At 27.4% G+C, this 15,224-nt stretch overlaps 2 protein-coding genes across 2 annotated transcripts; both read left to right on the forward strand.

Annotated features, from left to right (window-relative positions):
* The first annotated feature begins 11,016 nt into the window (after positions 1–11,016).
* Positions 11,017–11,562, forward strand: LOC135924245 (uncharacterized). The gene has a single exon (XM_065459297.1). It carries the CDS (start codon positions 11,017–11,019, stop codon positions 11,560–11,562), a length of 546 nt encoding a protein of 181 aa, XP_065315369.1.
* A 125-nt stretch (positions 11,563–11,687) lies between these two features.
* Positions 11,688–14,481, forward strand: LOC135924246 (uncharacterized). The gene is made up of 4 exons (XM_065459298.1): positions 11,688–12,739; positions 12,895–13,178; positions 13,252–14,298; positions 14,345–14,481. Exons 1-4 carry the CDS (start codon positions 11,688–11,690, stop codon positions 14,479–14,481), a joined length of 2,520 nt encoding a protein of 839 aa, XP_065315370.1.
* Positions 14,482–15,224: the final 743 nt, after the last annotated feature.

Consider the following 15,224-nt stretch of genomic DNA (forward strand, 5'->3'; position numbering starts at 1 on the left):
TTATGATGAATAGTTTTAGTTTAAAAAAAATATCAACTTTTACATTCTTTCTTTCAAATTATTGTTTAAGATATATGCATACATTTTTGGGGGTCAGGGAGTGGGGAGAGGACTAAGTGGGATATTTTTTTTATTAGCTTAAAATAATATTCACAAAAAGTGATAAATTTTTGAAGGGGGGGAGGGAGGTCGAATTTTTCCTTGCCCCACCCCTGGCTACGCCTATGTTATAAACTATCCATTTCTGAATATATTTCTTTATTTAAATTTATTCACAAAAGTACAAAAATCAATAATGAATATATATGTTATATTTACATCATAAAATAAATGTATTATTATAATCAATAAAGTTAATGGTAAGTGCATAGTTTTTCCCTAAAATTTTCATCATAATTTTTCCTTCACCTATTTTAAGTTATATAATATTTTTTTATATTACTTGGTTTATTGCCCTTTAAAAATAGTGTTTAGTTAGTTTTTGCCTAATATCTAATTTTAATTTATTTTATTTCCATAATAATGCATTGGTATTTGTAGGTATCTGAAAATAAATTTTTATTAAAATTTAGTAATGATTATAAATACTTTTTTATAATAAGTCTTATTATCTATTATAATAATCCTCAAAAAACATCAATCAAATTTACCCAATCGTGTTCTTTTAAAAAATATTTGTCCAATAAACATGATTAAAGCGTAATTGGTTCATTAGTAATCATGTAACAAACTAAACATTCATTCAAATAACGCATTTTACCATCTTCATAAGGTTAAATTTTTTATAGTATATATAGTCAACCTACAATTAGTGGTGTTAAAAGGCCGCGAGTCGAGACCCCGACCCAAAGTTCGGGTCGTTTTATTCGACCTCGACCCGAGTTCAAGCCGAAAAAAACGACCTCGACCCAAAATATGGGTCGTTTTTTCGACCTCGAGGAGTCCAAGCCGAAAAAACGACCTCGACCCAAAATATGGGTCGTTTTTTTCGACCTCGACCCGAGTCCAAGACGAAAAAACGACGTTGACCCAAAATATGGGAAGTTTTTTCGACTCAGACTTGAAGTTTGGGTCTTTTTTACGACTCAGACTTGAAGTTTGGTCGTTTTTTTCAACTCAGATTTGAAGTTTATTTTTTAAGGCAAATATGTAAAAATATATTTTGCAAACATATTAAATTAAAATTTCAGCGAAGATGTACCATAGGAAAGTGACAATTGTCATAATCGTCATTTTTGAATTTTTTTAGACAAATGGTTAAAAATATTTTTTGTAAACATGTTAAATTTAAATTTCAGTGTACCATAGGAAAGTGACAATTGTCATAATCGTCATTTTTGAAATTTTTTCAATTTTTTTAAACCAAATAGGTAAAAATATATTTTGTAAACATGTTAAATTAAAATTTTATTGAAGATGTACCTTGAAAGTGACAATTGTCATAATCGTCATTTTTGAACTTTTTTCAATTTTTTTAAGACAAATGGATAAAAATATATTTTGTAAACATGTTAAATTAAAATTTCATTGAAGATGTACCTTGAAAGTGACAATTGTCATAATCGTCATTTTTGAACTTTTTTGAATTTTTTTAGACAAATGGGTAAAAATATATTTTGTAAACATGTTAAATTTAAATTTCAGTGAAGATGTACCATAGGAAAGTGACAATTGTCATAATCGTCATTTTTGAACTTTTTCCAATTTTTTTAAGGCAAATGGGTAAAAATATATTTTGTAAACATGTTAAATTAAAATTTCATTGAAGATGTACCATAGGATAATGACAATTGTAATCGTCATTTTTGAACTTTTTTCAATTTTTTTAGGGCAAATGGGTAAAAATTTTGTAAACATGTTAAATCAATTTTTCAGTGATGAAAAACCTTGAAAAAATTTAAATAGCCATGTTGATAATTTATTTGGAATATTTTGAAGAAAATGGTTTAAATATAAATTATAAACTAGTTAATTAAAATTTCAATAAAAGCCTTAGAAAAGTCATAATTATTTTTAAACTATTTAATCAAATAGTAAAAATCTTATTATTTTTACCCATTTGCCTTAAAAAAATTGAAAAAAGTTCAAAAATGACGATTATGACAATTGTCACTTTCTTATGGTACATCTTCACTGAAATTTAAATGTTAGGGTTAAGGTTAGTAAGTATCTTGTTTAAAGAAATATAGGAATTAAAGTTAGGGTTAGTGTTAGTTAGTATCTTATTTAAAGAACTATACTAATTAATCTCTTTTTAGACATTATATATTTATAGTAAATTAATAAATAATAATAAGTCATAGTAAATATTAAAGTGTATTATTTTATACGTGTAACATACTTAAAAATGCTTATCACGTGAAAATAAAATAAAACACTTTCAAGAGATTTTAAGCGTTAAACCATTATAAGCCAATATATACCTTCTAGTAGGTAAAATATAAAAAAATTCAAAGGATATTAAGGGTTAAATCATTGGGTTAAGGTTAGAGGGTTAGGAATATTAAATAAAAAGAATATAATAAGTTTAATTTAAAATTATTTTTCTAAGTATCTAGTTTAAAGAATTATAGGAATTAATTTCTTTTAAGACATTATATATTTATAGTAAATTAATAAATAATAATAAGTTCATATAGTAAATATTAAAGTGTTTTTTATATATACGTGAAACATACGTAAAAATGCTTATCACGCGAAAATATTATAAAACACTTTCAAGGGATTTTAAGCGTTAAACTATTATAAACCAATATATACCTTCTAGTAGGTAAAATATAAAAAAATTCAAGGGATATTAAGGGTTAAATCATTGGGTTAGGGTTAAAGTTAATGTAAGGTTATTGTTAGGAATATTAAATAAATGGAATATAATTAATTTATTTTAAAATTATTTTTCTAAATATCTAGTTTAAAGAACTATAGGAATTAATCTCTTTTAAGACATTATATATTTATAGTAAATTAACAAATAATAATAAGTTCATGAAGTAAATATTAAAGTGTTTTTTATATATACGTGAAACATACGTAAAAAAAACTTATCACGCGAAAATATAATAAAACACTTTCAAGGGATTATAAGTGTTAAACCATTATAAGCCAATAAATACCTTCTAGTAGGTAAAATATAAAAAAATTCAAGGGATTTTAAGGAATAAGTCATTGGGTTAGGGTTAAGGTTAGTGTTAGGGTTAGTAATAGTATTAAATATATAGAATATAATAAGATTATTTAAAAATTATTAATCTAGTTCAAAGAACTATAGGAATTAATCTCTTTTAAGACATTATATGTTTATAGTAAATTAATAAATAATAAGTTCATAAAGTAAATATTAAAGTGTTTATTATATATATATATGTAACATACGTAAAAATTCCTATCACGCGAAAATAAAACACTTTCAAGAGATTTTAAGCGTTAAACCATTATAAGATAATAAATACCTTTTAGTAGGTAAAATATAAAAAAATTCAAGGGATATTAAGGGTTAAATCATTGGGTGTTAAGGTTAATGTAAGCGTTAGGGTTATGAATATTAAATAAATAAAATATAATAAGTTTATTTTAAAATTATTTTTCTAAGTATCTAGTTTAAAGAATTATAGAAATTAATCTCTTTTAAGACATTATATATTTATAGTAAATTAATAAATAATAATAATTTTGCAGCCAAACCATTATACAAATTATTAGGAAAGGCAGTTGTTTGGATGAATGTAAAGACACATATAAAATAATAAAGCAGGAAGTAGTACTCCAAAATTACAACATTATAATTTAAAATTACCCATTATAATAGCAATAGATGCGTCAGTCATGGGAATTGGGGCAGTAATGATACAAATAGAAGGTGGTAAGGAGAGACCAATCGCATTCACCTCAAAAACACTAAATGCAGCCGAGAAAAATTATAGCCAAATAAAAAGAGAAGCTCTTGCCATGATATTTGGAGTTACAAAATTCAAAGAATTTATATATGGAAAAAAGTTCACATTACAAAGCCATTAATGATTTTATTTTATCCAAGAAAAGAAATACCAACTACATCTACTGCCAGAATACAAAGATGGGCTTTATTATTACAAGGTTACAAATATGAAATAGAATTATTCAAAAGTAAACAACACTAGCCAATGTTGATATGATATCTCAATTACCAATACAGGGACCACATATCAAAAGAAGAAATATTAAATCAAATACAGGTGGGAGAATTAACACCTTTAAATGCAAGTGAGATTGAAAGAAAATCAATAGATGATGTACTCTCTAAAGTTTAAAGGTATACAATAGATGGATGGCCAATAAACTATGATACATGATTAAAGTAGCATAACTACATATTTTATTATTTAATTGAATTTAGATTTGACATTTATTATCAAGATTTTTCCATCTTGAATTAAATTATTGAAGGAATACTATGTTTTCAAAAATAGATGTAACATTATTTTCTGTATTTTTTAATATACATTTAATCTAGAATAAGTCAATTTCAATTAAATCTCACCGCAAAAGGATCAAATTAAATAATACAAATACATCTATAATTATATCCAAACAAAATAATTTAATTACTCATTTACCTCCAACTATTCTCATTTCAGAAAAGGTATTTTATTTAATTATTTTTAGATTAATTATTTAAATTAAAAAAACAGTTAATATCTATTTTATAATTAGGATAAATATGATAGGATGCATGCTTGCGCTACAAGATTTAGAAAAAAATTTTAAAAGATCTTACCTAGGATATTCCCTAAAATTAATCCATTAGCTGAAGAACATAACTGTGGTCCTATCAGCGTCTACATGACAGGATTTTCATTGGATGCAAACCCCTTCAAAAACTTTTGCCTACCCCCCTAAAAAAATCCCCGCCACCTTCGGCGGCGGTGCCTTTTTATTTTTATTTTTATTTTGACCTTTATATTTATATTGATACTCCTTTTAGAGAATTTATAAAGATAACTTAAATTAATCTATCTCTACCAACTAATTTTGTGATTATAAAGAATTTATTTTTTAGATAATAAATTCAATCAAAACCACCATTATTTACAATGAATTAATTATTATGGCATTATGAGCTTGCTGATTTATCATTTAGATAGCAGAAAGTTTTATTTGGAAAACAATGTGTATGATTGTTTGCAATATATAGATTTGATCGATGTATTATAATAATTCTATAATAAAAGTATTAATTTTTACAACAATAAATTTTGTCCTATTTCATCTCAAAATTTAATAGATAACCCCCCAAAAAATTGATCCTAACCCCATTAAAGCAGCTTACTCCCTACCCCCTAAAAAAAATAGGATGCAAACTGTTCCTACCCCTCCCGCTCATGTAGACGCTGGGTCTGTCGTATTTATTAAGCAAATATCGCGCGTAATAAGCTTATAAATATAAAAAGGTCCCACTAAGTGTGATTAGTCACTAGTATAGGAGAGATATATGGTAAAGGAAATACTATATTAATTTATTATATTTGTTTTTTAAGACAAAATAAGGTCATTTATATTTAAATTTCGTTTAATTAATATCTCCTTGACAGGGTTGGGCAGTATCGCGGATATTTGTATCTAAGATACAAGATACTTAAAATTTTGGAAAGTATCTTGTATCCAGTATCTAAGATACATATTATTTAAAAGTATTCGTATCTTAACCAACTTTGTATTCAAAAAGATACAGATACTTTAAAAAAAATTATATTGGTTAATTTAAATAGTATTAAAATTTAAAATGATATTGTTTTAAGATTTAAATGAAAAATTTAATCAAAATTTAGATATTTTGAGATAATTTTTGATATATGACGTTGGTCGTCATATAGCAATTTGCTAACAATTAGAACTACCATATTTGAATCGTTTTATATCTGTCTATTTTAAAATTATGGAAGAAGAAAATAGAATAATAAGTTTATCTTCGTCTTCAGATGATTCTTCAACCGAAAATTATAACAATAAATTTAAACACTTAATGGTCGGCGTCTACATGACAGGATTTTCACTGGATGCAAACCCCCTTCAAAAACCTTTGCTTACCCCCCTAAAAAATTTTCTAAAGGATTTTTTTTTAGATAATAAATTCAATTAAATCTTCCATTATTTACAATGAATTTATTATTATAACTTTATGAGCTTGCTGAAATAATTAAACCTTTTAAATGTAATTTAAAAGGATAGCAGTTATTTGGTAAACAAAATGTATAATTGTTTGCAATATATAGATTTAATCGATGATTTGTATTATAAAAGTTCTATAATAAAAGTATTAATTTTTACAGCAATAAATTTTGTCCTATTTCTTCTCAAAATTCAATAGATAATCCCCCCAAAAATTTATCCTACCCCCATTAAAGCCGCCTACCCCTAGCCCCTCAAAAAAATAGGATGCAAACTGTTCCTACCCCTCCCGCTCATGTAGACGCTGGGTCCTATGAATATAATATGCCAATTTAGTTAATCTTTAAATTTTTTAGCTGAAAGACCTTCAGATGGTAAATTTTCTCATTGTTGTCATAAAGGTAAAGTCAAGTTTCCACAATGGCCGTATCCTGATTATTTAAAAAATCTCTTATCTAATCCCTTAGATCCCTTGCATAAGATTTCATGCGTCATATTCGTTCTTACAATAGTTTTATTGCCTTTGCATCTATGGGAGCACAGATTTTAAAATTATTAGGTAATGGACCTTATTGTTTTAAAGTTCATGGGCAAATTTATCATCGCACATCTCATTTATATCCCCAGACTGATACCCTACCTAAATTTGCTCAGTTATTTATATACTGGATATTTCGCAGGCCATTGCAGGGCGTCTTCAGCACCCTGCCAATTCTGATTGTGATATAAATATAATGAAACATTTAAACAGGCTTGTTAACCGATCTTTTTAAAAAGATCGAATTCCGATCACGATCTTTTCAAAAAAAGAGGATCGAAATCCAGGATCGACCTTTTTTCTATTTAAATTTCTGAAGGAAATTTCTGACCGATGCAAAATTAACTAATATATGTTATAAATTTATTGTAATTGAATAATAATATAATATAACCAATGCAAAATTAACTAATATAAAAATAAATTAAATATGGTAGAAATTTATTGTAATTTAATAATAAATATAACAATTATAATATATTTATTTATAATTAAAATTAGCTTTAAATAATAAATTTTTTTCTAAATTATTATCATTTAAACATCCGCGTCTTTCATTTAGAACATGTTTAGCTTTACTAAACAAGCGCTCCACAGGAGCGCTTGATGGCAAAGTTTTATTATATTCAATAAATATTTTTTTAAAATTAATATAAGTATTAAAAATATTCATGGAATCATCATTTGAATAAAAAAAAATTTTAACGGAACTAGTATTTTATACGGTATTTTTCCCAAAAAAAGCATCAATGTCATCCATACATTCATTTGAAGTATCCGCATATGGTTGTTCCTGCATATTTTCCAAATGGGCAACTAATCTTTCTTTTACCATCATATTTTGTGGCCGATTAATATAAGGCCAATTAAGTTTAAATTTAGGGTGAATCATGGCTGCCAAAATGTTACTGTCTTCATACAGTGAAGGAAATCTATATTATGAGATGATAATTAATTTATTATTAAATAAGTGTTCATTTTATTCATATAAATCAAATCAAGTATCTGCAAAACTTAACCCTTTTAAATTTTACAGTCAAGTCTGGCACATCATCTGTATGGTATTTATTTATATTTGGGCTATATCATAAATATTGATTAAATGTAAACTTAATACTTAATATACAAAGAAATTAACATTGTAATTTATTTACAAAGAATATTAATCAAAATATTAGCTTAAAATTCAAATAATCTAATAAATTTTTAATGTCTTCAAAGGCCTATTAATATTTTACTAGATATCAGAGGTTTAGTAGAACTGGCCTGTTAAAAATATTTAACTAAATTTGCCAGATCTTTGCACTTTTTTTAATATATTTTGCAGATATCTGATAATATAAAATAATTGCATAAAGAAATATTACTTTTATCAATACCTCTAAGAACATTATCTACAAGGGGCTGACAATACCGCAGGCAGCTAAATTTCGTTAATTTATCTCTCAATATCGATAGAACGGGAGTTAGATATCCCTGCTCCATATTATCCTCCCGTTCCAAGATTTTTAACGAGATCGCCAAAGGTTCCATAACCTATAAAGTTTAAATTTATTTAGAGAATATCATTGTATTACTGTTGCATACTCTTTAACAAAAAAACATTCCACTTGCCAAAACATTGCAAATCCAATTTGATCACATACTTGTTCTACTTCTGAAAACTTTTCAGAAAGCATCTTATCTATTAATTTCATGGATTGGTAATAAGAATTCCATCTGAGCTATTAAATATCTTCCCAATTACTCCAATAAAATATCCGCCATTTTTGACGACATATTTTGTTTAATAACTAAAGCAAAACATTTTGCAAAAGTGGATCTAGATATTCGTTTATAATTGAGATCACTATCTGCCATCTCCGCATCTGTTGTTGCAATAAGGTTAAAATTATGGCAACAACAACGTTGATGATTTGGTAGGCTGATAGTAGGAATAATTGGGTCATCAACGGATAATATGTCATCCAAATTTATCAATTCCATATCCTCACTACTATCTTCTTCATTTTCTCCAAAAACTCTGGAAAAAATAAATTTATTTAAATATTTTTTGCTAAATATAAATATTACTTAAATGCCTTGACAAAGTTGGTTCCATTGTCAGTCACCATCTTCACCACCTTATTATGAATTTTATAGAACTTGTGGATACCCATGATTTCGTTGGCCAAAACATCATATGTTTGCCTCCCAATTATCCTCCTCAGTGCCAAAACGGCTGACCTTCTCTTGAGGGTTAACGGATCCAGTTAATGTGCAGTAAGTCCAATAAAAGCCCTAATAAAATAAACATTATAAAATTCATATAAATATAATATACCTTCGATGACCACTCCAACAATCAGCAGTGGTGCATACCTAAGAAACTTCAGACAAATCTCTTATAAGATTTGTCGTCATATAAGAGAAGGAAGTAGATATCCTGTTGCCCAGTGTTTGGCGACAAATAATTTTTGTCGTAGGAGAAAAAGTTTTAATCATTTTTTCAAATGAAGGATCATCAACCAGAGACAGTGGTTGGAAGGTGTCAATAATAAAATCCATGATAACCTTGTCTGCTGTTTTTTGCGATACAGCTGGAATGTTTAGATTGTTAAAATTTAATTTAGATTGTCTGGATTTGCAACCAGAACCACTTTGGTTTTGCAGTGATATATTTTTTTGTGTAGAGAATTCGTTGAGGTGTTTGGCAATCTCATTTTTAAATTCACTGTGCTTTTTCTTTATAAAAGAAAAAAATAGTATGTATCAAAGTTGGAAGAAAATAACTTCTCCTGAATCAAATTTCATTTTTAAAACTTTATATGGAAATTTAAAGTTAAAAAAAACAATGTACAGGCTTAATGTAAAACCTATATAAACAAAAAATGATAAAGGGTTCAACACAAATTTTGTTAAACATATTAAAGTATATTATTTAATTTATATATGGTTAAAAAAGGTTCATATAGGTTATTTTAAGTTTATAAAATTGTCTTTGTCTATCATTATTAAAAGTTGCTCAAGAATATGGGCTAAAGATTTTGATAAAATATTTTCCTATATATGAATATAATTAGCCTTTTTGGCATTTAAGAACTATGGATTAAGGGTTCAACAAATTTTGTTAAACATATTAAAGTATGTTTTATTAGTGGTTAAAAGGGGGTAGGTTATTTTAAAAATTTAAGTTTACAATATTGTCTATCATTATTAAAAGTTGCCCAAGATGATATGGGCCAAAGATTTTGATAAAGTATTTTCCTATTATGAATATAATGAGGCTTTTTGGCATTTAAGAACTTATGGATATAGTCAAATGATACAAAAAATACTTTCAATTCAAAATATATTATTAAAAAAAGCCCTAAAAATGTTGTCAAGAGGATTATATAATCAAGCGTAAACTGAAACTATAATACTATTGATTAGATTTAACATATTATAATAAAGAAATAATAGAATAGATATTTATTTTTCTTTTGGTGAAACATTGCTAAGTTTAATACAAATAACATTGAACTGGATGTTTCATTTATATTAAAGAAAGTCAAAATACATTTATAAAGGCTTAATTATTAGTTATTACACTTCCATTTATCATAAATACTCTTCTTTTGAAAATTAAACTAATATAATAATTAAAAAATAAATGCCTAATTATTATATATAAATAACAAAACCAAGATTAACTCTTCATCAAATATTTTATTAATTATACTGTATCTAATAATTCATTTTTTTTATAAAGAATCTGTATCTAGATTCTATTTCTGTAGGACCTGCTCAACTCAGGAATGTAATAAATTAAATTTAAACATGTTGATATTAAAAATTTAAAAGAAATACTTGTAAATGTCTCTTTAAGTTCGAGGATGATATTTTGGAAGATGATATTATCTTCTTACAGACGGTATTTGGTGCTGATCATATTATAAGAGTTGCTTTCATCCATTTCACATAAAGTAAAATAGTTACGTAATTTCAAAAATGGTAAAAGATTCTCATTCTCACTTATATCTGCTGTTACATCAATAGTAGAAGCAATAGAATCTTCTAAATCTATAATGGACATTTACATTTACCTATTAAAATAAATATTAATATATTATTATAAATTTATATTAAATAACTTGTAAGAGCTCTAAATCTCGTAAAATTTAGAAAATGAATAAATATATCTATAAAATAAATGGTGGAATGGAAGTTGATAATGGAAGTTGATAAAATATGAAGATAGATATTTTTTTTAAAATAATATTTTAATTTAATTTTCAAAATTTTTATTTTATTTATTGCTTTTTAAGTAAAAAATTAATTTTTAAAAAGATCGGGATCGAATTTTAAACAAAATGATCTCGATCCTCAATTTAAGTAAGAATCATAAATCTCGTAAAATTGACAAATATGCAATCGAATCCAGGATCGTAGATCTTTTGATTCGATCTTTTAACAACTCTGCATTTAGATATGTTGTACGCCAAATTAATCCATATGCTTTAAGTTTTAAAACGTTAGGTGAAGTTGAGAAAGCTGAGTTATCTCTTGCTAAACATTCAAATATATTATTGCCCAAGATTAATATGATATTTCGCGGAGATAGTTCTAGCGATCGTAGACGGTATAATTTACCAATAGTTGATGACGTAGCAATGATATTTACAAATGATGATGAGGAACCTCCTTTTAAGATAGATATAAAAGTGTATCCTAGATCCAATGGGAATGATTTAGTAATTCTTAATGTGTTAAGCCCTAATTTAGACCCAATGGTATACATTATACTATTTCCTCATGGAGATCCTGGTTGGGAGCCTAAAATGATTGCTGAAGGCTTTGAAAATTCTGGGCGTTCAAAAATATCTATGCTACAATTTAAAATTGCCTTTAGCGGTTAGACAAAATCTTTTGGAGACTAATTCAGCAATATATTGTAGATTCCTATCTACAGGTTGAAGCTAATAATCTTAATTTCATAAAGTTTAATCAGTCTAAGTTACGCGTTGAGGAATATTCAGGACTAATGGATTATTTAGCCTCCGATTTTTCCAATAATATTAATATACCTATAGGACGGGCAGTTATTCTACCATCTTCTTTTCAAGGTTCTTCTAGAAACATGCAAGAGCGTTATCACGACGCAATGTCTATCGTCTTAAAATATGACAAACCCGATCTTTTTATAACTTTTACTTGCAACCCAACATGGCCCGAAATATCCGAAAATCTTTTTAACGGTCAAACGCTTGCCGATAGACCTGATATAGTTTCTAGAGTTTTTAAAATTAAATTAGCTGCTTTTTTATCTGATATCACTAAAAATAACATGTTCGGGAAAACATTGGCATATGTTTATACAATTGAATTTCAAAAAAGAGGATTACCTCATGCCCATTTGTTGTTCATTATAAGTTCAGAGCATAAAATTGATACCGCTGAGGCTATAGATAAATTTGTATGTGCCGAGATACCAGATAGGACTAACAATTCACAATTATTTAACATTGTTACGCGTTTTATGATTCATGGCCCCTGTGGCATTCTTAATCCTCGATCACCTTGCATGGATAATGGCGTATGTACTAAAAATTTTCCTAAAGATTTTATAAATGATATAATAACAAATACTAATGGGTATCCTCTATATAAAAGAAGGGATGTAGGTTCTATATTAATATCCGGTAAACCTGTTTATAATCGTTTTGTTATTCCATACAATACCTACTTACTTTTAAAATACAATGCTCATATCAATGTTGAAATATGCACTTCTCTTAAATCAGTAAAATATATTTTTAAATACGTATATAAAGATTATGATTGTGCAAATATCGATTTAAATTTAGAATCTCTCCCCCCTAAATATGATGAAATTAAAAGTCATTTAAACACTCGGTATGTTAGCTCATGTGAAGCGATGTGGCGGTTATTAGAGTATCCCATGCATGATCGTTCACATGCCATTATTCGATTAGCTCTCCATATGCCTTTTAAACAATCTGTCTATTTTCAACAGGGCGATGAAAGGGAGGCTTTCAAAAGAGCTAATTTACATAAAACTACACTTACTGCTTGGTTTCTCTTAAATCAATTTAATCCTTGCGCCAGACAATATCTATACATTGATATTCCTTATCACTATGTTTTTGTCAATTATATCTGGCAAGAAAGAAAACGTGGCCATCAATCTATCATCTCTAGAATATTTTCTACCGATATTAAATGTGGAGGTTTTACCTACGCCTACTTCTTCTTCATGTTCCTGGAGCAACAAGCTTCGATTTTTTGAGAACTGTTGATGACATTTTGTTAGATACCTTTAAAGAGACTGCTATCAAAAGACATTTATTTTCTGATGATAAAGAGTGGGAGCATTGTCTTGAAGAGACATCCTTATTTCAAATGCCTTTTCAATTTAGACTCACTTTTGCTTTTATATGTATTTTCGGTCAACCTCAAAACCCTGAATATCTATGGGATAAATTCAAACCTTACCTAATTGAAGATTTTTGGCGTACTAATTCTTAGTCAATTGTTATTAATTTAGCTGTATGATATTTTTAATATTCTTAATGCTCACGGGTTAGATTGCAACAATTTTAATCTTCCTATCCCTGAGCCTATTCTTCAACCAAAATTATATGATTCAGTAACGGAGACAGCTAAGGCTTTAGTAATGTTATCCAGTTTAAATTCTTTACAAAAATACACTTTTGATCTAATTATTCACGCAATAGAAGATATTTCATGTACCACTAGATATTTTTATCTTGATGGTCCAGGGGGATCAGGAAAAACTTACCTTTACAATACTTTAATATATTATCTTAGAGGGCAAAATAAAATTGTTTTGCCATTTGCTACAACAGGAATTTCATCCATACTACTAAATGGTGGAAAAACAATTCATAGTGGCTTTAAACTTCCTATACCTATTTTAAACACATCGGTTTCGCATATGAGACCTCTATCTACACAAGCTAAGGAAATTAAACTTGCCCACTTAATAATTATAGATGAATCAAGCATGATGACAAAACATGCTATACGTTGTATAGATGTCTTGCTTAGGGAAATTATGCAAATAATTACTCCCTTCGGAGGCAAAGTTATTTTATTAGGAGGTGATTTTAGACAAACTTTACCTGTTATACCTAGGGCTTCTAAAACATGTATCATCGAATCATGTATTAAATCTATGAATTTATGGCATATTTTCCACCAAATTCAATTAACCCATAAAATGCGCACTTATTCTGAAGAGGAAAGTTATATTAAATGGCTTCTACAAATAGGTGAAGGGAATACACCACTATTACCTTCCCCCCTTCCTTCTTACTATGTAGAAATTCCCTTATCTATGCTTGAGAATTCTCTAATTTCATCCATATATGGTGATTCTCTTTTACTTAATAATATTGATTATTTATCTACCAGCATAATTCTAACAACAAAAAACGATATTACACTAACGTTAAATAACACTATTATATCAAAACTTCCATGCCCTTTAAGACAATATTATAGCTCTGATTCATTCCTTTCCGATCACACAGATGATTCTCTCAACTATCCACTTGAATTTCTAAATTCTCACACCTTCTGGAATTCCACCGCACACACTATCATTAAAAGTTAGCACAATTATTCTACTTCTCCGCAATATGAATCCTATAAAAGGATTATGTAATGGCCCCCGATTAATAATCAAAAGTATGCACAATTATTTTTTGGATGCCGAAATAATTACAGGCACCAATAAAGGTTACAGGGTCTTTATTCCTCGCATTGATCTAACTCCAAGTGAATCACAATAACCCTTTATTTTAAAACGTCGTCAATTTCCAATTCTTCCTGCATTTGTTATCACTATAAATAAAACCCAGGGACAAACCTATAGAGAATATAATAAAACTAGCTAATAACCCGTCAAGAATGACGGAGTTGAGGGGTAATTAGTTGGTTTGTTTATATGGTACTAAATATAGTTTATTAATATATATAATCTCCATAGGCAAAACACGATCTTTTTCGTATCTCCTTAATCTATTTAAAATTTAAGAAGACTATATAGTGTAATGATAATTTATAAAATTTAGTAGAAAAAGAGGTAAATTTGTGAATCATACCTCATAAGATATTCTTAATTTCTGATTCAAATATGGGAGAAAAGTATTTTGACCCGCCTTTCTCAATGGGAAAAATTAAAAATATAATAAATAATAGCACCAGAGCTCCTATTAGTCAGCATTGCTGTTCGCTCCCCACCGCGTAAAGGTGGGAGATGGATTTTAGGGAAGCAAAGAGGTGAAAAAAAGAATGAATAAAAGAAGGTAGAAATATAGAAGAAAGAGATATAGATGTGAAAAAAAAATTCTAAAAAATTAAGATCTGATAGTTAATAAAAAAAAGAAACAATAGTTCTATTGCCTTTGCATCTATGGGATTTATAATATTAATAATTTTATAAAAAAGTAGGTAAATCCTTATTTGAAATAAATATAATACAGTATTATTTAAACCTAAAGGCAAATAATATGGATGATATTATAAAAGAGAG

Source organism: Gordionus sp. m RMFG-2023, chromosome 2 (genome assembly GCF_954871325.1).
Source record: "Gordionus sp. m RMFG-2023 chromosome 2, tfGorSpeb1-WG-v2, whole genome shotgun sequence".
NCBI classification, from domain to species: domain Eukaryota; kingdom Metazoa; phylum Nematomorpha; class Gordioida; order Chordodea; family Parachordodidae; genus Gordionus; species Gordionus sp. m RMFG-2023.

Bases quoted from the DNA above. Each gene is read 5' to 3' on its own strand.
- LOC135924245 (XM_065459297.1), top strand. From the start codon at position 11,017: ATGATCTCGATCCTCAATTTAAGTAAGAATCATAAATCTCGTAAAATT.
- LOC135924246 (XM_065459298.1), top strand. From the start codon at position 11,688: ATGGATTATTTAGCCTCCGATTTTTCCAATAATATTAATATACCTATA. The intron at 12,740-12,894 runs GTTTCTCTTAAA...TTAAATGTGGAG, and splicing joins AAAACTACACTTACTGCTTG to GTTTTACCTACGCCTACTTC. The intron at 14,299-14,344 runs GTTAGCACAATT...ATCCTATAAAAG, and splicing joins CGCACACACTATCATTAAAA to GATTATGTAATGGCCCCCGA.